This window comes from Engraulis encrasicolus, chromosome 15 (assembly GCF_034702125.1).
Source record: "Engraulis encrasicolus isolate BLACKSEA-1 chromosome 15, IST_EnEncr_1.0, whole genome shotgun sequence".
NCBI classification, from domain to species: domain Eukaryota; kingdom Metazoa; phylum Chordata; class Actinopteri; order Clupeiformes; family Engraulidae; genus Engraulis; species Engraulis encrasicolus.
Genome location: NC_085871.1, coordinates 34,894,623 through 34,918,465, shown reverse-complemented (window position 1 = coordinate 34,918,465; position 23,843 = coordinate 34,894,623). Strand labels below are relative to the sequence as shown.

At 41.9% G+C, this 23,843-nt stretch overlaps 1 protein-coding gene across 1 annotated transcript in view; it reads left to right on the top strand.

The window, feature by feature from the left end:
- Positions 1-23,240, top strand: part of col7a1l (collagen type VII alpha 1-like) — a 145,862-nt gene extending 122,622 nt beyond the window's left edge. The window contains exons 85-108 of the mRNA XM_063217728.1: positions 29-154; positions 1,514-1,585; positions 1,905-1,940; positions 2,048-2,107; positions 2,484-2,528; positions 2,886-2,921; positions 4,210-4,245; positions 4,380-4,436; positions 4,948-5,019; positions 5,561-5,632; positions 7,314-7,349; positions 9,499-9,579; positions 10,268-10,321; positions 10,448-10,501; positions 11,552-11,614; positions 12,165-12,227; positions 12,569-12,685; positions 15,804-15,881; positions 17,699-17,752; positions 18,116-18,164; positions 19,300-19,581; positions 21,331-21,396; positions 22,372-22,557; positions 23,093-23,240. Of these exons, the coding sequence (XP_063073798.1) occupies positions 29-154; positions 1,514-1,585; positions 1,905-1,940; positions 2,048-2,107; positions 2,484-2,528; positions 2,886-2,921; positions 4,210-4,245; positions 4,380-4,436; positions 4,948-5,019; positions 5,561-5,632; positions 7,314-7,349; positions 9,499-9,579; positions 10,268-10,321; positions 10,448-10,501; positions 11,552-11,614; positions 12,165-12,227; positions 12,569-12,685; positions 15,804-15,881; positions 17,699-17,752; positions 18,116-18,164; positions 19,300-19,581; positions 21,331-21,396; positions 22,372-22,557; positions 23,093-23,109 (1,812 nt within the window). The 3' untranslated portion in view covers positions 23,110-23,240. The remainder of the gene's footprint in view (positions 1-28; positions 155-1,513; positions 1,586-1,904; positions 1,941-2,047; positions 2,108-2,483; positions 2,529-2,885; positions 2,922-4,209; positions 4,246-4,379; positions 4,437-4,947; positions 5,020-5,560; positions 5,633-7,313; positions 7,350-9,498; positions 9,580-10,267; positions 10,322-10,447; positions 10,502-11,551; positions 11,615-12,164; positions 12,228-12,568; positions 12,686-15,803; positions 15,882-17,698; positions 17,753-18,115; positions 18,165-19,299; positions 19,582-21,330; positions 21,397-22,371; positions 22,558-23,092) is intronic.
- The last annotated feature ends 603 nt before the right edge of the window (positions 23,241-23,843 follow it).

Here is a 23,843-nt window from a genome sequence, read left to right as displayed (position 1 = left end):
TCCCCTTCCTCTGTTCTCTTTGGGACAGGGTGAGCCAGGCGAGTCAGGTCCCCCCGGAGCACAGGGCATTCAGGGTATCCCTGGCAACCCTGGAATCCCTGGTTCCCATGGGCTCCGAGGGCCATCGGGACTCCATGGAGAACCAGGCAGTCCGGTGAGGGGTCATATTGGGGCACTGGGTTTGGCCTGCATCCTACATGCCAATAAAAAATATGCTGTTTCAAAGGCACTGTGAATGTGATGCAGTAATGTGTTGCTCAAGAAACTGGAAATACTGTGCCATCAACAATGCTGTAGTGATGATCCTCTCCAGGTTCACTCGTCCCGAATATGGTAGATTGTGTGTTTCTTCGAGGATACAGTAAAGCATATCGTCTAAGTAATTTTTTGGCCAAGTTGACTTTTTTGCCTTACTCATGTCCTCCCCCTTTCTGTTTTTTTTGTGTTTCCTGAAAAACCTGGAAAAATAACTTATGCGATTATTTTGAGAAGGTGACGATATGAGACTTGAGGAGCCACTTTTACTGTAGGTCTTGATGCAGGGCACCCATGAATGTCAGGCCATCCTGAAGATTTATTTTTCAAGGAAATATGAATATGATGCTGTCATCAGGTCACATCAGGCCAGTTTGTATGTGCTTTATTAATGGAGTTGGGATTATCATGTTTAAATGTGTCAAACATTGACAGGGACATGCTTGCTGCAGGATATGTGTGTGCGGAAACATTTAATGTATGAACGCATTGCCATGCGTGTGTACATTGCAATATTGACTAAACACAAGGGGCAATCTTCCAAACTTCCATGTTGAGGTTGCGGTAGAGTCAAACAATGGTGGGAAACATTAATGAGAGCCCCGTTGACTATCTGCCTCCTAGATAATACTGCCAGTATCATGCAAAGTGCTCCGGTCGTCATGCAGCAAGCACTGTATGTATGTGAAGGGTTTATTTGCAAAACGGTGTATCTCCATTTTTTGACTTTTGCATTTTATTATTGAAAATGACTGTTCAGCGGTCATATCACCTATGTGTGAATTCTTACCATTCAAATATTTTGAAAACATATTTTTTTAACCTATATGAAATGCATTTTGCAATGCAATTCAATGGAATGCCCAATACAAAAATGTCAATAACATGGAGATACACCGTTTTGCAGATAATCCCTTCATGTGCACTCTGTCATACGTGTTTGCATGCATAATTCAACGTTAGGCAAACAGCAAGGATGTCCCCAGCCTAATACCAAAGACATTTTACATTCTGCTCCTCTTATATTCTCTCTGGTGATATGGCAATAATCGTTGGTTTGGTTTAGTAAACGCACGCAGAGTGAGGTGCGCACAACGGTCAAGTTAACTTGAGGAAAGCAATTGTCGTGGCCGCACACTCAGAGCTTCATGCAATACTTTTTTAATGAGACTAACATTTCGGCCTATGCCTTCATCAGGATTGAAAAAGATCATCCTTGTAAGATATGGCGATGATCGCCATCTTCCATTTTCCACAGGGGAGCAAAGGGAAGAGGGGGAAGAATGGAACTCCCGGCTCGCCAGGAAAACCTGGTACCACAGGCAAACCGGTATGTCACACACACCAGTCAACAATGCATTCTTGTACTGCAGATACATCAGTCATGCTCTACTCCTGTGCGTGTCAAGACACACAGTAAAAAATACAAGGGTAATTCAACACTTAGAGAGTCGATTTAACACCTTCTGGGGTGTATTTGGTCCCAGAAATATAACACCTGTAGGTGTCGTTAACTTACCACCTTATGGCGTATACTGAACACTTGTAAAGGAAATTGATACATACACATAAATAAGAAAAATTATGAGAAGGAGATATTTCAGGTTTATGAAAACAGCCTGAGATGACGTCTTGCGTCTTGTTTTCAGGGTGCTACGGGGGAACCAGGGAAAAAAGGTGACAAGGTAACTCAAGTGATTCCATATTTGTTTACGGTGTGAGAGTTTGTTTTAGATGCATGATGGTATTTAAATATTCTCTTCATGAGTGTTTCTGCGTATGTCACCCTCAGGGTGACAGTATACCAGGAGAACCAGGAGAGAGGGGTTTGGTAGGACTCCCTGGTCGACGGGTAAGTGTTTTTCACCTTTGAAAAAAGGTGTGGGGAGGTGGGGGGTGGGGGTTCTCTTAGAAGATCTCTTAGAAGATTCATAGTTTGCTTTGCATAGTCTGGTTTGTGTTGTTGCATGAGACAAAACACATGATTTTGGTAATCTGCTCACATACGTCGCAGAATTTCATTTTGTCTATTGTTATTGTGTAATCAACAACTTTCAGCAGATACACTTTCAGCAGATTATGTAATGGTCTTTGCATTTAATGTACCATGTAATGATCTCTGTATCTGCATCTAAAGACATTCTATTTGATCATGCGTAGGCCATTCAAATGATAAATTATGAGTTGGTAAATTGAACTGGTATTTTTTTGTTTCGTTCAAATCACAGGGTGCCCATGGAGCATCAGGAACAAGAGGTCCACCTGGACCTATGGTGAGTTAAACATATGATACTGTACTTAACTATTATTTTAGATTATTTGCTTTACATTTAGCAGACACTTCTATCCAAAACTGCTCACAAATGACTGGACATAATCAAAAGCATACTAGTGGAAATATAAAGTAGCCTACACAGGTCAAGGTCCAGTACTATTTATTTATTTATTTATTTGTTTGTTTGTTTGTTTTACCAAAAATAGGTTCTTAGTATTATTATTGAGCATATGACATTCAATGAAGAGCTTAAATTTTATTTGGTGCAACTACCTTTTACAAGAAAAAGTGAATTCTTCATTCTGTATGCTGTTGAGTCCTCTCAGTCTCAACTTTCTTCTGCCAATTGTTACAGGGTCCCAAAGGCACCTCCGGAACTAAGGGAGAAAAGGTAAAAAGTGCTGCTCTTGCTGACAAAAGTCTGACTTGCACAGGATATGTATATCACCCGTGGAGCACTGGTAATTCGGAATAATTATGGAGAAAGTCTGAGTTCTTAGTCTCGTGGTGAAAGCCCCATGTCCGTAATTTGTGAAGTAATATATCCGCCACTAAGTGAAATAAATGAGTGAATAAATGAATAATGGACGATAATGGAGGAAAGTTGAATTAACTGCATTTCAGGGGCAAGTGGTAGTCGACCTATCTAGTGTACATTGAACTAGATAAGCAAAAACAACTCCAAGAAGAATTCCAAGAACTCTACGAGACCAAACGGGAAGTTGTGAAGTTATAACATATCCGGCCATAATGTCTGTAAATAGAGTCAATTACGGACTTTTGCTTATCCCGTCCGAATGCACCACAAAATAACATAGAGGTGCAGGGGTAATTGTGAATTTCCAGTGGTCCCACTGGTAATATTAATCCCGTGCATATCGGGCTAAAGATGATGATCGCAATCCATGTCTAGTTTCACAATTAGCCTTATTCACGTCAGGTCAGACTCAGACACCTTCGATTCCATGCATTTGAAGCAAAAAATTAGCATTAAAAATGGCAGAGACATAAACGTATGCTCCACTCTTTTCTGGAAACTGATAGTTGTTTTCCCAACTTCCTTTCAAAAATGGAACTTATCTGACATCACAGTGAAAAAAAGGCTAATTCAGTCTTTTCGAAACAATATTGTCCAGTCGCAATGGCAGACAGAGATCATGAGTCCTATAAACTCCTGTATAGCTGTTAAACTTTAATAAGGGTCCACAGGATGTCTCCACCTTGACGGGAAGAAAGTTTTTTGGAGATGTTTTTTCCTTGACTTTGACTTGGGTGTCTCTGCTGCTGTCTCAGTGGAGGCTATCAAACACCGATCACTTCTTCTCATCTGTATTGAGCTGTCTCCCCCCCAAACCTTAGTCTCCATCAACCCCCCCAGAGTCTCACCTTAAAATACCTGGCTGTCAATATCTTCTGGCCTGTATGAATAACAATTTTATATATGAATGGAAAGCCCTCTTTGGTATTTTGATCGGATCATTCCTGACTCATCATGGCACATTTCTATTTATTTAAGAATTTAAATAGATGACACGGTTATGATTATGGATGTTGAATGGTATTTGGTTTTACGGTGAGCCACGTTTTGTTCTCAGTATATTCACCTAATATATATTTCATACTGCCATTCTGTCTCACGCATGGGGCTCACTTGTTTTTTTCTCCAATCTTATCAACAGGGTGACAGAGGGCTTGCAGGGGTGAGGGGAGAGAGGGTAAGGATTGGAATAAACTATAGCATTAATAACGATAAAAGTCAAATAAAAAATAAATAAATGAAGTTTGGCATCCTTCTGGGGAGCCGTAACATTTCTCATTTCTCATTTCTGTGTCTGTCATCTGTTCACAGGGCAGTCCTTTCACGGCTCACGGGCCTCGTGGAATCAAAGGCCTCAAAGGGGATGCGGTGAGGATTCTCCCCTTTTGCCTTTGTACTCTCATGCTGGATTTTCAGGATGATTTAAGGAGTTATGGGGTCATTTTTCCAACTTTTAAAAAGTGAAATAACTGTAATATACCTTTAAAAAAAAAAGCAAACAAAAAACTAATTCTGGAAATAGCTCTGTCGAAGCTTTTAAGTCAGCCTAGCAGACTGTAAGCCATTTAATTGAATTATGTGTTAGTAACATGTATAGCAATGAATTACCAGACATTTGTTGTCATTGTAAGTTCCTATGCATAAACACTGTACATGATACTATAGTGGATGTCTATTTGGGGCTTGAAAAAGAAGCCTCAAAACAAGTCAAGTTGCATGTGACACTAAATTCCTTTAACTGAAGATGACCTGTATGAATAGCAGCCTTCAAAGACATTACAGACTCTATGCCACTCTCACACAATGCCTTTTGTGGGATGTCTACTGCATAGTGTCCAGTACTGTACATTTTAATAGTTTTAAATGTCTGCACAATCAGGGTGACAGAGGAGCACCAGGGTTCGATGGCGATAAAGGAGAGAAGGGAGAGGACGGCCCACCAGGAGGGAAGGTACGGTACAACTGACCAGGCAGAGCGTAACCATAAATGGCAAGATATTCATAAAATGACGCAAGAGGAAGTATTTGCTCCAGATCCCAGATGCCAGCTTGAGCAGTCATTTCATTGTCCTTTAATTACACCTGTCACATGAAGTGATGCAAGAGGAAATATGACAGTACTTAACACTGATGCTTAAATCCAAATGACTTATTTAGGCTCAGGTTATTGGCTATAGTCCCTGCAGTACAGTGGGTTTAGCTGACCCGCTCAAGGGCTCTCCATCCATGGAAGGAGATGTACAGTAGGGAGGTGAAAGGGTGGGATTTGAACCTACAACCCTCTTGTACAAAGACCAACTTCCTAACCATTAGACCCTGCCTGACTTTACAGTAATAGCCCTCCTGATTCAAGATGTAGCCTTGAGCAATCACTTCAATGTGCTATAATGTTTTTACCAATTACCTTTGTTGAAAGGAGTCAGAGCACCATGGGTGATATAGCCATTATAACTCATTATGATGCCATTTCCTTTTTCCTCTTCCGCTTGAAGGGTCTGAAGGGGGAGACTGGGAATAAGGGAGCTGTGGGGCCGTTTGGAAAAAGAGGACTAGTTGGTCAGAAGGTACACACACACACGCACGTTTACCCACGCACACTCACACGCGCACACACACACAGAGAGACTCACAGAACACACTGTCACTCTGCCATCTACCATTTTGACACACTGATGTCTCTCGCCTCTTTATAACGTAATTACAGAGTCCCTGAAATGCATGGAGCGCTTAATCCGCAATAATCTGACCCGCCAGGTAGCAGGTCAATTAGACCCCATGCAATTTGCCTATCGTTCCAACAGGGGGGTGGAGGACGCTACACTCACTCTCCTAAATAACCTGCACTGTCACTTGGATAAGCCAAAGACTCGCGCCCGTGTTCTTTTCATGGATTTTTCCTCTGCCTTTAACACGGTGCAACCACACCTCCTTCTACAGCGCCTCTGTGACCTGAAAGTCAGTTCTGGCCTGGTCCTCCTCATCAGGGACTTTCTGAAGGACAGACCTCAGCGGGTGTGCATCAAGAACTGCCTCTCTGACATTCTGGTCCTCAACACCGGTGTTCCTCAAGGATGTGTGCTATCACCCCTGCTCTTCTCCATATACACCAATGAGCTACAATGCAACACTGATGACCTCTCCCTCATCAAGTATGCAGATGACATGGCCCTAATTGCCTGCCTGTCGGAAACAGACAGCTCCCCCTACCTGCAGTACATCAACACCCTATCTGCATGGTTTGACAGCAGCTTCCTGGATCTCAATGTCTCCAAAACCAAGGAGATGTGGCTGGGAACCAGCAAGAAGGGAGGCAATAAAGACTCTGGGCACACCTTCAAGCCAATCAGCATGAAGGGTCAGGAGGTGGAGCAGGTGTCTCAGTTCAAATACCTTGGGACAGTCATAGATAGTCAGCTACAGTTCCAAGACCATGTGGACTACACATTCAAAAAAGGTAGACAGCGCCTGGCTCTCCTGCGGAAACTCAGGGGCCTTAACACCAGTCAGCGCACAATGTCCATGGTCTATAAGTCCCTGACAGAGAGTGTACTGACATTCAACATTGTGTCATGGTATGGATACCTCTCTGTCAAACAAAAGAACAAATTGGCACAGATTGTCAACCTGGCTGGAAAGATCATTGGATACAAACAGCTGCAACTTCCACACTTGCACACGCAGGCCCTAACAAAGAAGGCACATCAAGTCTATCTGGATCCTACTCACCCTCTTCACGGTGCTTTCCAGATGCTGCCATCTGGACGCAGACTGAAAATTCCAATGGCTAGGAAGAATGGCTACAAGCGGTCATTTGTACCATCAGCTGTGGCTATTCTCAACAAAGAACTGTTTATAATAACAGAGAGCAGATCCTCAACAGTATTTTAGCAGTGGTATTTTATTAATTTTAAAGTTTTATACAGTAATACAGCATAGGAAGCTCGGTGCGCTGCTCTAGCAGTAAGTAATATGGTGAAATTGAATAGTCTCTTAATTTTAATTGAGTAATGAGATTTAATTTTATTCCACACGTTTTATCTATCTATCTTTTATCCACACACACACACATATATATATATATATTTATTCTTTATTGTGTTGACTGTGATGTGTGTTTGTCTTGTGTGTCCTTGTGCGTCCTATGCCACCACCAAAGCAAAATCTCCATTTTATGTAAGTTTAATGGACAATAAAGAAGTCTAAGTCTAAGTCTAATCAGGAAAAATGCCTTTTTCACTCTCCTAGGGGGAACCAGGTGAACCAGGGCTGAATGGGGAAGCGGTAAGAGTCTCATATTTTGAGGAGTCATTCATTTTTTCGTTATAGGATTGTTAAGATGGAAACAGAAAGCGGGTGGAATAGGAGAGGGAGAGATCCGGTTGTGGATGGGATATATCCTAGGCTGGACTCAAACCCCAGTCCCCATGGCCAACTACCGTCAGTGTTGGGAGTAACGAGTTACAAAAGTAACTAATTACTGTAATGCATTACATTTTTGAGTAACTCAGTAATGTAACTGATTACAGGGGAAAAAATCGGTAATATGTCCTCGTTACAATGCAAGTAACTTGCACATTACAACAATTTTTTTTCACCTACATTTTGTGTGGGTATTTTGTTTTCTTTATACAATGTTCGCGGATCACCGCGAGATCAGCTATTGCATCTGATAGTAGGCCTATGTCCGCGCAGAGATTTTAAAGTTCCACGCAGAACATTGCTTCCTCTTTCACACTTCGTCTCTCGAAATGGCAGGCTGACAAAGGATGACCGATCCAGAAGATCCAGCTTGCTCGTTTTCAATATGGGTATATGCCCACTACTTTGACTTCATTGAAAACAAGGACGCCAAGAACATTTCAGTTAAATGCACACTGTAGGCCTACTTGAAACCCAAACCGCGTTCCACGTCGAAAAACAGTAGCCTACAAACAATTAGAAGATTTGAAGAGGTGCCATAGCACCACCAAATTAGTCAGGAAAGGAGGGGATGCATCCCATTCTCACGAGACAGGGACAGGGGGATGAGTAGGGCCTACGTTGCACCCCCCTCACTTTTGTTCAACTAAACATCACTAAAATTGAAATAAATCCATTTGAAATAAAATATTATACGTTCGCCTGTCTAAGTAGTGAAATTGAAAATGCTTGCTGTCGTTGCATCACTCTGTAGCCTATCACAGTAAATTCCAGCGCAATAGTTGCATGAATAGAACTAGCTGTTTGCGCAAAGTCGCAGAATATGCTGCCCGCGGTGCTGACTGAGCGCGCGTAAAGAATAATAGTTCTAGAGTTGTGAGTGAGTGACAAACTGATCTCCGCACAAAGTCACATGATTCAGGCGAGCCACGAGCTTGCAAACTGACTGGCTGGTATCCTCGCAATCATTTTTTCGCCTATAATTTCGTTCATTGATAAGACATTTTCCCCGGTGTGCTGTAGGCTATATAATTAATATTCAAAATGGGCCTACTGTAGCAATGCATGCATCTGCTCTTTTATCAATAATAATTTTCAAACTCGTAGTGCAGTGAGGTGGCTTTATGTTTCAGCCAATTGCAATGGAGCCTGTGCTGCATGCGTCCGTAATAGTTTTCGGCTGGTGTGCATGGTAAGGTGTGGTAAGAAGAGAAAGTATTAATCATTGTATTGGTGAATCAATATTGTATGTGGGTAAGATGCAATTCCTGAAAATGTTGGTTTTCAGTCTGCAGGCTTCCAAAACGACTTGTGGATGGCAGGTGAAAGTCATGCCACCTCATAGATTTGCACTGTAGATTGCCAAATCCTTATTTCCAGTCATGTTGGCTAAAGTAACTAAAAGTAATGCAAAAGTAGTGTAATGCCTTACTTTTAAAAAAAAGTAATGTTGTAATGTAATGCATTACTTTTAAATGACAGTAACATGTAATAAGTAGTGCATTACAGTTTTTGAGTAACTTTCCCAACAGTGACTACCGTATATGATACGGTGCAGGGTCTCATAAAAAGGAGAGTTGTGACAACTCCATTTCAACCTTTCAATGTTCCACTTTTTACGCTACAATGGGGGTCATGGAGTCCAGAGCCATGCGACAGGGTTTTGGTACACCGCAGTGCACCACAGCAGAGTAATTAACGTTGATAGTGTTCAAAGGGTCATTAAAGTTGATGATGTTGATGATGGTGTCAGTGATGAGACTTTTGAAATGGGCCACAGTGGTCCTCTCTTGGGTCCTCTCTCCTCTGTAATATGTGTTTGTACATATGTGCGTGTGTGTGCGTGTGCGTGTGCGTGTGCCTGTTTGTGTGCGTGTGCGTTTGCGTGTGTGTGCATGTGCGTGCGTGCGTGCGTGCGTGCGTGCGTGCGTGCGTGCGTGCGTGCGTGCGTGCGTGTGTGTGTGTGTGTGTGTGTGTGTGTGTGTGTGTGTGTGTGTGTGTGCGCGCGCAGGGTCGTAACGGAGAGGATGGATTGGATGGCCAGAAAGGAGACAAAGGGGATATGGGCCAACAAGGACTGAAAGGAGGCCAGGTGAATGAACACGTGTGTGTGCGTGTGTGTGTGTGTGTGTGTGTGCGTTAGTGGTGTGCATTGGCACTGCCCTTACGATTCAATTTGGTTACGATTCGGAAGGCAACGATTAGATTCAAATCGATTCAATCCAATTCTGAAATGCATTGCAATGCATTACATTTCTACTGAAAGCAAGGAGATTTTTTTCATCTGTCATGAGGCAATACAAGCAGTCAGACACTGAACAACATTTTATTGGCTATTCTGTGTATCAGTCCTGCAGCTTTCAATGCTTTGAAGTGCTTTAATTTAATATAAAGTTAATTTGCTCCGGAAATGCCCATGGAAGTAACTGAAAATTGAAAAAACCTGCCTCATCGATTATGGCACTTGCCGAATTGATTATTGAATTGCCCTACTCCGCATTGTGATGCATTGCCGAAACGATTATTGTTGACACCACTAGTGTGTGTGTGCGTGTGCGTGTGCCCGCGTGTATGTGTGCTTGTGGGTATGAGTTAGCTGAAAGATTAAATCAATTTAGTGGGTCATAGATTTGCCACATTACCACATTCAAGCACATTGAATTAAGGTTGATACACAACATGTATTTTTATATACTGTACGTATAATCTTAACCTTCTTTGACCAAACCTTTTAAGCAAAATTGTGAAGCTTGTTGTCTGTTTTTTTGTTTTGTTTCCAGGGTGAAACGGGACAGCCTGGAGAGCCAGGCATTACAGGGGAGAAGGGAGTGAAGGTAGGGCTCAAATTCAGTACCTGAACGTCTTTGATCATCTGATCACATGCAACATTTGATGAGTCACTTAAATAATGTTTAATGCCATGCTCACGTGATTTTAATGGTCTGTAATGTTGTTCTCAGGGCATGATGGGCATGCCTGGACGAATGGGCACCCCGGGAAGGGGCGGCGAACCGGTGAGATATCTATATGCTGTCAGACAGACTCACACAATGCAGTTGACCTTTACTTTGACCTTGGCCTGACCAAAGTTACTTCATTAACCCACTACTGTAAGACCGACTGTACCATGTGTGTGCATTTATTTACCTTAAATTGTGTTGACGATTCTTTTACATTTTTTTGACTGCTAAAGCCTAAATGGATTAATATGTAAGTTAGGGGTGTGCAAAATAATCGTCATATCGATGCATCGCGATACTTACTCTCACAAATACAATGCATCGATTCATGACAAGGTATCGTGATACTTATTTTCTCAATATACTGCATGGATTCATGACAATTGATTATTTGATAACAATAAAATTCGATTTGCCACGGGTTATTTTGTTCAGTAGAGAATAGGTAATATTTCTGTTGTGATGTAAGCTCTCTCCCAGATGTTAAGAAAGCTACATAGCAACTGACAAATAAGCTGTAAATATCGCAATGCATCACAGTAGTACATGAATCGCAATGCCTCCTGATAGAATCGCATCGTGGCATGTGTATCGTGATGCGCATCGAATCGTGAACCCTTTGCCAATACCCACCCCTAATGTAAGTCCTGTGCAGTCCAATACTAGCTCTGTAGACAGTGTGTCTATATAGGCCTGGCCAATGACTGTACATTCATTAGGCCTGAGTGGCCTCATGATTGAAAGCTTGTTATCCGTACATGTAGCTTGTTGCTCAATGGTTCTCAACCTTTTTTCACAACACCCCCTCCTCATAAGCCTCCCAACGCCCCCTTGACCTCATCATAAGCTTCCCAATGTCCACTTGACCTCATCATAAGCCTGGTAATGCCCTCTTATTATTAAAAAATAAAGCTGACCAATGCCCCCCAATTGCAACTGAGCACCTCCAAGCGGTGTCGTTCTCAACACCGTGGTGATGAGCTTGTGTGTTGTCCTTGGTGATGAGCTTGTGTGTTGTCCTTGGTGATGATGTTGTGTGTTGTCCTTGGTGATGAGCTTGTGTGTTGTCCTTGGTGATGATGTTGTGTGTTGTCCTTGTCTCAGGGTGATGCAGGGCTGCCAGGCACTCCAGGCATTCCAGGACGTAATGGCCTCACTGGTAGAAAAGTAAGTTGAGTGGCGGTGATGGTGGTGACGGTGATGAGAAGTATGAGGTTCATGATGAGGACTTTAATGATGATAATAATGATGATGCAAATAATAATGATAAAAACAATGTGATGATTGTGATGATGATGGTGATAAAGATGATGATGACGAAGATGATGGTGGTGGGGTTGATAATGTGATAGTAGTGGCAATTGTGATGAGACGACGACGATGATGATGGTGGTGGTGATGATGACGATGATGATGATGAGTATGAAGAGGATGATGATGATGATGAAGACTTTTATGACAGAGGCTTTAATGATGAATGGGATGAATGATCATGGTGGTGATAATGGTGATGATGGTAATGATATTAGAGGTGGCTGTGAATCAACACAAACAAAGAGGGGCCATTTCGGATGCCATGCTAATGATGTGCAACAATGATGCTGATGCTGATGTTGATCATTTGCATCATCATTTTCAAGATGTCATGTGATCACTTATCGTGACGTCATCGGTATAATGTCAGTGGCATAATGACGAGCATTTTGTTTTGCAATAGGGGGAGAAGGGAGTTGATGGCATCAACGGAACTGATGGTTTGCCAGGCGAAAAAGGGGAGAAGGTGAGCACTTAAAGGATTAGTTCGCTATTAAAGCACATAAAGCTCTGTTTTTAGGTACTTTGGGATGAAATAGAGGGTTTCTGATCAAAATGTGGACATTTTCTGCTGAACCGAGCATTTTAGATTTCCTTGGTTCTGACAACTACCACACACGTGCCCACCTTTACCTGTACATTGACCCCAACGGTTCACTCAAACAATCATTCATAATATGGCATGAGAGTATAATGAACATGCAGTAATACATCTACGCCCTTTTCTCTTCTATTAATCTCTCTCTCTCTCTCTCTCTCTCTCTCTCTCTCTCTCTCTCTCTCTCTCTCTCTCTCTCTCCTACCCAGGGGGCTAATGGATTTTCGGGTTTCCCGGGCTTCAAGGGTTCTGCTGGAGCCCCTGGGCCTGTTGGAGTTCGGGGTCAACCAGGGCCGCTTGGGCCTAAGGGAGACACAGGACCTAAGGTGTAGTGTCTGCACGCACGCGCGCACGCACGCACACGCGCACGCACGCACACAGGGAAAACTAAACAGTATCTTGCCTTACAGTATTTTCTGTAAAGTCAGACTCTGGGCATGCTGTGCTGAAGGTTCAAATTTGAACTTGCACTCACACACTGACGAATGGGCATACACACACACACACACACACACACACACACACACACACACACACACACACACACACACACACACACACTGATTCCGTCTGAAACTCTCTCTGGGTGACACACAGGGAGGAGGGCGGGGTCGGGAGGGATGGACAGGGCACAGGCTGCTGCAGAGCAAGACTAGAACACTTTAATTAAGGGCAACACATCGACCACCACTCCACACCACACCACAGCAGGGGCAGAGCTATAGTGGCGGCGAGCGGGGCTCTTGCCCCTGGGCCCAGGGGCCCTCGCCTATTTGTGGTGGGGGCGCTATTATGACCTTGGCAGGCCGTATGGGGGGCCCTATCAGTGTTTTTTTCCCTGGGGACCTGTGTGCATTTCTTCAGCCTCTGCATCACAGCCAAACTGCCAGAGGGACAGGACGAGATAAAAGCACCCCTACGTATGGCACTGTGGCGACGTGAAGGGGATACGGGAGGACATTGTAATTAGCCAGAATTAATCAGCTATTCCCGAGCAAGAACACCGCTGACGAGGAGAAAAAGAAGGGAAAAAATCAAAATGGCCAGACAAACATCCCTGTTTAGCAACAATTAGAAGCCTGCTGGTGCTGATTGAAGTGGATCGGATCATGATTTCCGTTCTTGGAGAGATGGAAGGGGAGAGGAGAGGAGAGGAAAAGAGGGAGGGGTGGAGAAGGGATGACAAAAAAAACACATGCGATGAGGTGTATTTATTTATAGATTAATTTACACTCTCGAGAGGAATAATTAATGAACGGGCGTGCTGAGAGAGCTCATTATGTCTCCGTCCGTCTGCGTCAAACAATATTTACCTTCTCGTAGCGAAATCTAATTTGTGCTGTGTCAAACTAATTGCTGTGGTTGGTTGTGAAGCAAATGCTGAGTTATTTGTTTTTGAAAAAAAAACAAAAAAAAACTTTGTCATAAATAAACAGAAGGAAACAAAAGACTTTGACTTTTTTTGTGTTTCCTGGATGGGAAACTTGTGTTGTTTAATACCCAAAGTTGCACTGAGGCCAATTTACTGCCCTCCTGTCGCTAATCCATCTTTTCATTCAGCCCAGGTGAAGCTAATGCCTATTATGGGACCGCTGAAGTGCCAGTAGATTAAAGGGATGAAGCTTATTTGTAAGTCCAAGAATAGAAAACAAAAACTCATGTTTTGAGGGTGTTGATGAATGTTCACCAAGACGTGATCGATCTATCTTGAACTTTAGCACAACAACGTTTTTTTCAACTGAACCTTCAGATTAGTTTTTGGAAAGTAAACACCTGCCAGACTTGAAACCGTAAGGGGCGAAACCTACTTTGGAATGTACTGATATACAGTAATCTCTTCATAATCCTTTCAAAATGAATATTGTACGTCTTTCCATTTTAAGATGTGTGTTGTGTTATCAGCTTGTTCATCACGTTGTCAGAGAAGTTACGTTTTTTTAAGAGAAACAGGAAAAAAACGACAACCGCTTTCCATAGAAAGTTGTGGGGTGCAAGTTTAAACCCATGCCACCCGATGCTACTCTTCCCCCTGGTGTATGTACATGTACACTCGCCTCCAGAAGAGTTGTCGCCTATCCATCTGTTTGGAATAACAGCTAATAACCTGACTTTCAATGAATCACTTGGCTTCAGAAGTCACTCATATGAAAGCTACAACCCTCCCGAATGACAATGTATGTACAAAAATAAATTTCATGCACCAACGAAAGATTGACCCTTTATTGAACACAGACAGGGCAGATTTTCACAAGACAAAAGTTTTGTCGCCTATCGAACATAATGTGAAAATGAGCAGATAAGTCACTTCAAAACACTTCAAATACGCAGATTGGGTGTCATACTTAATCACTGAATCACTCTCACCTCTCCAGAAAATCAACTTTGGCCTTAGGTGTATGGAAAGCAACACAATGAAAATCAATGGAGTTCAATGAGAGATGGTGACATATTCGCTATTCGTAGAGCAATACATGTTTAACTTCAAGATTTAATCAATGATAAAAGCCCTCAAACACCTGCAGCATGCATGCAGCTCCTCATAAGAGCTGTATCTGTACCATGTTTCACTTTATGCACCATTTCTCTTTTTTCATATTCTTCATCTCCAACACCATATAGTTTTGATGCTATCAGTTCTAAAATGGTTGATCTTGGGATCTTGACTTCAGAGTATGAGTCCCATTAGCCTTCATTTTTGTCAGAATTAGGCCTGACATACTCTTGGCTGGCTTTTTTGAGACAGGACAGTGGGAGAGACTTATTTGGTGTTAAAGGTGAAGAATTTGGAAAAAAATACATGGTGCCTAAAGTCAAACATGGGAGGGATACAGCTCTTATGTGGAGCTGCATGCATGCTGCTGGTGTGTGAGGGCTTTTATCATTGATTACATCATGAAGTTAAAAATGTATTGCTCTACGAATCGCAAATATGTCACCATCTCTCATTGAACTCCATTGATTTTCATTGTGTTGCTTTCCATGATTACAATGACCCTAAACATACACCTAAGGCCAAAGTTGATTTTCTGGAGAGGTGTGAGTGAATCAGTGATTAAGTATGACACCCGGTCTGCGTATTTGAAGTGTTTTGAAGTGACTTATCTGCTCATTTTCACATTATGTTCGATAGGCGACAAAACTTTTGTCTTGTGAAAATCTGCCCTGTCTGTGTTCAATAAAGGGTCAATCTTTCGTTGGTGCATGACATTTATTTTTGTACATACATTTTCATTCGGGAGGGTTGTAGCTTTCATATGAGTGACTTCTGAAGCCAAGTGATTCATTGAAAGTCAGGTTATTAGCTGTTACTCCAAACAGATGGATAGGCGACAACTCTTCTGGAGGCGAGTGTATTGATGTAATGTATTGAATCGCAGGTGTCTGATGCCTCGTTAAAAAAGACAACATGTAATACTGTACATTTCTGGGTTTCTCTTCCTCCAGGGAGATAAGGGCCGAAGGGGAAGAGGGAAGCCATGTGTGAGAGGGCCTCCAGGAACTCCTGGCCTGCATGGACAACATGTAAGGCCATCACAACATCTCTCTCTCTCTACAGCCCCGTATTTCACTGTGTGCTTCATGAAAGTGACTCTATGTACTGTACGTACCCGTATGAGATCAATGAACTAGGGGCGATGGTGGCGATGGTGGTAAAGGAGCCTTTCGCCAACCAAAATAGGTTGCAGGTTCGAGCACCGCTCTACCTGACCCCATCAATGTGTAGTTGAGCAAGATACTTAACCCCAAATTGCTCCTGTTGGCAGGGTGGTACCCTGCTTGGCAGCCACTGCCACCGGAGTGTGAATGTGAGGCATACAATGAATGTAAAGTGCTTTGAGTGCTCGAAGGAGTGGAAAGGCGATATGTCAATGCAGTCCTTTTCCCATTTCCCATTTAACTATCCTTGTATCCTGTGCCTGTTTGAGATCTATAAATCAGGGGCGATGGTGGCTCAGGTGGTAGAGGAGCCTTTGGGCAACCAAAAAGGTTGCCGGTTCGATCCCTGCTCTACCTGACCCCATCAATGTATCCTTGAGCAAGATACTTAACCCCAAATTGCTGCTGGGGGCAGGGTCGTACCCTGTGTGGCAGCCACTACCACCGGTGTGTGAATGTGAGTGTGAATGTGATGCATACAATGTAAAGTGCTTTGAGTGACTCTCGCCAGACCCTCATGTATTTATGCTCAGCTTCATGAGTTCCCACAAGAGTCACACAAGGGATTTTTATAAAACCACACCTTTGTAGATCTACATCTATCACGTCGCTCCAGATGAATGTCTGTGGAGCAAGGTGGAAGCTGTTCATCGGGGCAGAGTCAGGTTATGTGCCCTCTGACTCCTCTAGCAGTAGTCCCCAAACTCGGTTGGCTTTGTGACAAAGAAAAACTTTGTGGCCAATGTGCTTGAAGCTTATCAGCTGGAATGATCAAGACCATGATCAGGTCTCTTGAAATCCAAAAAGTCAGAGAATGCGCGCACATCAGTCACAGTTGCTGGACCAAACATAAGATAACTGAAAGGAAAACAAAGGTCCGCAACTCTGTTTGATGTTCCCAAAAATTTAATGGCACGACATTTTGGACTGTCCGAAACGTCATGCCATTCAATTTTTGGGAGCATCAAACATTGTTGCGGATCTTAATTTTCCTTTCAGAGGTCTCTTGAAACCCTGTCAGCAAGTTACAGGACCCAAACTGACCATGCATCAAAGTTTGAGAGATGCTGCTGTACAGAGTAGGAACATAGCAAATTGTAGAAACTTGGTTGCATTGCATCTGAACAGTAGGCCTACATTGTCCTTAACAAGGAAACAAGCTGTCAAATCAAGCTACAGTACGTATGCATAGAAGAACAGAGAATGCAAGCATGTAATAAAGTGATGAATGCAGAGCAATTCAAGGCATAAGACAAGAGCACGTTGGTCAATGTCAGTGTTTCTAAGCTGAGAAGTGCTCTCTGAGCGATGGTTGATGTCATGGATGTGTGTGTGTTTTGGGGATGTCTGTCTACAGGGATGCAAACGATTAATCGATCGAAAGCATTTAATGGCAATTAATCGACAATTCAACTGACAAGAGACCCAGGTGAAATGGGCATGTGAAGAGTGTGTGAATATTTGAATCACCTTTGGATTAAAGAATTGAAATAGAATTAATTTAAATGTGGTATTTTATCGCAATTTTTAATTAAAAAATTTAGATTCAGTGTTTTCTTTTCAGAGAAACATTGAGATTTCTGGGAAAAACGCAGCTTATCAATTAATCGTAAGTCGATCGATAAGACTATCAATTAATGATTAATGAATTAATCGATAATTTGCATCCCTACTGTCTACAGGGGGAACCCGGAGCAGAAGGATCAAAAGGAGAGAAAGGGGAGCTTGGACTCACTGTATGTTTTTCAGCATTTCCAACATACGTACATACATACTTTCCAATATTAGTACATTTTCTTCAAGAATTTGCTCACTTTATGAGCAATGTTGTACCTCTGTTTATGTAACCCAATGTACTGCTTGCTACTACTTGTCTTGAACTACTATTCATTTCAAAATTCTTTTTACTGGAAGTTCGTATTTCAGAAGAAGCTCATATTGCATTTCTAATCTGTTCTGTTCGGTTCTGTTCTATTCTATTCTATTCTATTCTATTCTATTCTATACTATGCTATTCTGTTGCAGTCTTTTCTTAATATGTGTTAAGGCCCACTTGGCTTTGGTCCACTACTCAGGTGATTTACCATGTTCTTGTTCAGGTGGAGGAGGTCAAGGAGATTGTGACCAAGGAGGTGGTCAAAACCTGTGGTGAGTGCATACCTGTGTGTGTGTGTGTGTGTGTGTGTGTGTGTGTGTGTGTGTGTGCGCGTGTGCGTGTGTGCGTGTGTGCGTGCGTACACAAGTGTGCACGTGCGTGCGTATGTGCATGCAGAGGTCAATTCTCAAGACTGTGTGTGTGAATATGCAGCGACGTGTGCATGTGTGTGAATGCGCGTGTGAGTTCGTCTCTGTCCTGGAGCCCCTGCTGGTGTGGCATGGATACCCCACGAGAAGCGCCATCTGTTGTGTTCCTCAACGTCTTGACTGTGGAACAGACTGGCCCAAACCAGGGGGGCCTAGAGGCCATTCACAAGCGCTGACCTCACCCAATAACAAAAACCCATTCGCACAAAACACAGGCCTTAGAGATGTGAACCAAACATGCAATTCAACAAATTCAATAAATACACAAAATAATCTTCATCAATGGAAGTGTTTATAAGTTAATAAGAGAGATGAATGTAATTGTTTATAATAGCATTTCAGATTTCTGTTATTTATTGTAATGGGAATTGAGCCTGATTCCCAATAGGGGGCTAAGGTTATTTCAGTCATGTCTGTCCGTATGTTAGTCCGTCTGTGTGTGTGTATGTATGTGTGTGTCTACCAGTTGGTGTCTGCTCACATCCACCGTGCTGCAGTCACCTTCCAGCTTTTGTGACATGAAGTATGTTAAACCCAACCCACCCAATTGACATAGTATACAGTATGTACAGTTATACAATATATAGGAGTGGACGAGACTGTCTCTGAAGTGTAACATATTGTAGCAGATAATGATGATGATAATAATAATAATAATAATAATAATAATAATAATGCAGTAATAATAATAAACAAAAACAACAACAATAATAATACAAAATAAACATGGGGGCCCTAGGCAAAATGTAGATATGGGGGCCTTTTTAATTACTTTCTCTGGTATACCATGCCAGGCTAACTGTTGGGGGCCCCCTACAATGGGGAAATTTGGTGAGGCCCAAAGCTCAGCCTGCTTATTGGTAAAAGCCTGCTCTGGAAAATGGCATATAAAACTTGAAGGCAAAGCGCAGAAAAAGAGACAATGCCATGTGTCTGCTTTGTGTTTTGTGCCATCTACTATCTCCACGGGCTCATTCAGGAAAGGACATCTTGGTAGTGGTGAACTCTAAGGACCCCGATGCAGAGGGGGGTGTGACAGTGCCGGGGACAGTCTTCTCCACGGTGATCCGCAACCGCCCCATGGAGGATGACTATGAAGAGGAGGAGGAAGATGAGGAGGAGGAGGAGGAGGTTGCAGCAGAGATGGAAGAGGAGATAGAGGCAGCTGATCTAAACAATAGCACAGTACATAATGAGACGACTACCGTCAGTCCGTCCACCCTGTATACAGAGACTTCGACAACCCCACTCAACCTCACTGGTAACTTTCCATAAACCAACCATAAACTAACCCTAAGCCTAACCCTAACCCATAAGCTAAACAGGTAAAAAAACATAAACAAACCAACTAAGCAAACCATGAACTAACCAACTAAACAAGCCGTAAACTAACCCATGAACTACACAACTAAACCAACCATAAACTAACCAACAAAAAAACATAAATGAACCAACTATTAGTTGGTTAAACCAAACCATGAACTAACCAACTAACCAAACCATAAACTAACCAACTAAACAAAGCTTGAACTCACAATGAGGTGGTCACAGGAAAATTCTCTGGATCGCTGTGGTATTTTTAAAAGGTGTCAATTTGAAGGTGCTCTTTGTCAGAAATGTTGATGTAATCCTTTGTGGTCACCATTACCATGAGGTACCCCCAACCCTGTCTGTTTTTGTTTCTTTGGGTCCTCTTTGTGGGTACCGTACTCACCAATACGACCTACATTCCTACCCCTTAATGCATGACATTTTTGTAAGCACTGTTTTCTTTGGCTTCCATGTGTCACACCATACCAGTTATGCATGCATGTGTGAGACATGACTGTTTCCGTCTTGGTTTCATTTATCTTTATTGAATTGATAAAAGAGACAGTTATTTTGTTGGAGCAGGAGTATGACTGCTTGAGTGTGTGTGCGTGTGCGCGTGTGCGTGTGCGTGTGTGTGTGTGTGTGTGTGAGCGAGCACATGTTATGTACATGATGGCCGTGCCTCTAGAACAGTGGTTCTTAACCTGGGGTGCGGGCACCCCCTGGGGGTGCATCAGAGATTTCAGGGGGTGCGTGGGATTTTGTTTGTGTTGAACTTGTGACCAAAACTCGGTTTGCGAACATTATACGTTTGTAATTAGGCCAAATCAAAACCAGATTAATACGTGTTTTGGTTCCCATGATTAGTGTATCAAGCAAGAATCATTGTAATTAATCACTTCAAGCCTTTTTCAGTGCGTATAAATGTGTAGAAGTTTTGGTTGGGGGTGTGCGGCTTGTCTTTGGCACAGGTAAGGGGATGCTTTAGGAAAAAAAGGTTAAGAACCACTGCTATAGAACACTCCCAGGCTCTTTGTCCTTTCTAGTGTTCTACCATATTCAGCCAGTGATGTCATTATATGCTGCTTAGCTACATTAGGTATACTATTTATTCGGTCTGGTAGTAATTAACCGTCCCATAGATAATATCATAAGTCATGTCACGCATTGGAATGCCATTATAGAAATGGTTACGCTGATTTGGTGTGCAAAGTGCCCAAATATTCTGAGGAGTTTCTCTCAACACAGCTGTAGTTATACAGAATGACCCTGTTTCTATTTGATGCCTACCGATTGTTCACCTACATAAAATACATCAAATTAAACTTTTCCTTTGTTTGAGAATGCATAGTAGATGTACAGTACATGTATGTAATGCATGTACGTCGTGCACATACAGACCTCTTGAAATGAATGCTTACCTACGTACGTCCTTTTTTCATATGATTCATAGGATTTATCTTTTCACAAAGATAAAAGTGAAAACGGAAGGCCCGACGTCATCTAATAAAGTAACAGCTGGCCTCAAGAGCGTTTCTGCCTGCCTGCCTATTTTTCCATTTTTTTTAACGCGAGAGAGAGAGCAGAGCTGAATGGGAGTGTGTGATGAGACTGTGTGAGATCCTAGTTAGCACTAACTTCCTCAATGAGTCTCAGGGCACTAAAGCCACACGGCATGCTTTGCTTCTTCTGTCTTCAGCAGGTGTCCATGGGTGGAAGAGGAAGAGGAGGAGACAGAGCAGACGTGCTCGCATACTTACATCTGGTAGCACAGACACCCTCCACACGACTTACAAGGCTTACTATTTCTTCATTGTCTTTCTTTTCTTCATTCATTCTTTTCCTTTTTTCCATTCTTTCTGCCTTTATTTCTTTCCTTCCTTCTTTCTTTCCTTCTTTCTTTCTTTCCTTCTTTCTTTCTTTCTTGTCCCATAGATAATATCACAATTCGCATTAGGCTTAATAATACCATGTTGAAATGGTGATGAGGATGTACCAAATGAAAATAAGTGAGAGGTGCATGCACAAAAAAACAATTGTTGCGGGTGCAGGACAAAGGAACGCATAAGGAAAAATGAGGAAATATCCGCACACCATAGAAGCTCCCTTTCTGTGATTGATTTTGTTAAAAAAATGGCACAAAATGGATATTACTTCCTTTTGCATTGATGTACCAAATGCCCATTCTGTATATTCTGATGAGTTTCTCTCTTGTTATGCAAAATGGCCCCAGTTTGATTTGATGTATACAGTGTGCAGTGTTTTGGGATAAAATGGGATAACATTCTTCCCCATCTAACTCACTCAAAATCACTATGTCTCTAGGCAACTAAAATATGCTGGTTATATGGTTATATTGCATTCAAATGGACTATAAAAGTAGTGGTGTAGTCTACGTAGAACGAGGTATACACAGTATACCCACCTCAAAATTTCAGGGATTTCAGTATACCCACTTAAAATTGATTTATCCATTATTTAGAATACCACAAATATATACAGTATACCCACATCAAAGAATGCTCAAATATACAATATACCCACCACAAAAAAGTAGACTACACCACTGTCTAAAAGTAAACCCAAGGTACTGTAAGGACACTGTAGGTACTCTAAGGACACTCTTGTGTTCTTCTCCCCCCCTCCTCCTGTATAGAATATCTAAAATGGGCAACATAATAAGAAATTAAAACCCTAATTAAAGGTACTTTAAGGACAACTTGTGCTGTTCTGGTTGCAGTCCCGTGGTCAGGCGCGTGCCTGGAGCCCATGTCAGAGGGCCACTGTAGCGAGTACATCCTACTGTGGTACTACCACCTGCGCTCCGGAGGGTGCCGGCCCTTCGTCTACGGTGGCTGCGGGGGGACAAGAAACCGTTTCGCCTCCAGACGGGAATGCGAGATGCTTTGTATTCAGGGTCAAAAAGGTATGAAAGTGTATAGGTATTGAGTGACAAGGAACATTTGTGTGGGTTGGGTGGCATAGTGAATGTTTACATTTGTGTGCTAGAATGTGTGGGATATGGTAAGAATGTTGAGAGCTGTTTGTGATGTGCGTTAGGCCTCATTTACACGCACATACCGTTATGCTTAAAAGAATATCAGTGTCTTTGCAAAGGTGAGTAAATCTCAAAATTCTTCAAACAAATTGTACTATAATGAGCCCAAATACAGTGGGGACACAGAACATTCACTGCAGATCCTATGTCAGAGTAAGAACATTTAGGAAGGTAATTAAATTATGTATATAAATATGTATGTATTTGTTCTCATTAAAGAACAATTTATTCAAAGAATTGTGATATTTACTCACCTTTGTAAAGACACTACTATTATTTTGAGCATAACTGTACTACATACATGTATGTTGATATATATCTTTTTAAAACATACATCCATATCCATGTAAATGGGCTCTACATATTGACAATATATCTCATTCTTTCTGTCTTTTTTTCACAGATCCTGAATACAGGTGAAAATAATCAGTCAGTTAGACATCACCGTCTTTGTAAATAAATGTATAATCATGTTGCTTTGTCTCTGTGCCATATTGCTCAACTTGACTGATATGTAAGAATCTACTGTTATGGGAATGTCTTATTTTTGCACTACTTATGTCAATGACATTTCAAAGAAGTTCAATAAAGTTTGCATTTCATATATAACCACAGTTCATTTGTCATCAAGTTACCCAATACTATGTCTTAATTAACTTAATTAACTTTAATTTAATGTTTTTTTATTTTATTTCAATGGAACATTTCCTATCTCACTACTACTGACAATTGAATACGTTGAAAGTCAAGAATTCTGTTGCACACTGCACTAATACACTGTTACCATATATGGCAAAATTGCCCAGGGACACCCTGGTTCAAATCCGGAATGGATCATTTCCCAAAAATGCGCCGTGGCTTTCTCTCCAAACCATTGCTAGGCTTCTCTGGACTAACCTATCCGATAATAAAGACAGAAAAGGCCAAACAATATTATGGTAAAAGTCAAACTAAAACATTTTAAGTGTATGTAGAGCTTTTTTCACTTTTACTTTCTTCACATTACCTCATTCCAAACCAACGGATTCAAATTATATATAGCATACACTGTATGAGGCTAATGTTTTAAAGCAAACATGAATGAGTCACAGTTATTCTGCTGATATTTGCATGGGACTTCCTATATGACAGAAATACACCATGAGATCATGAAA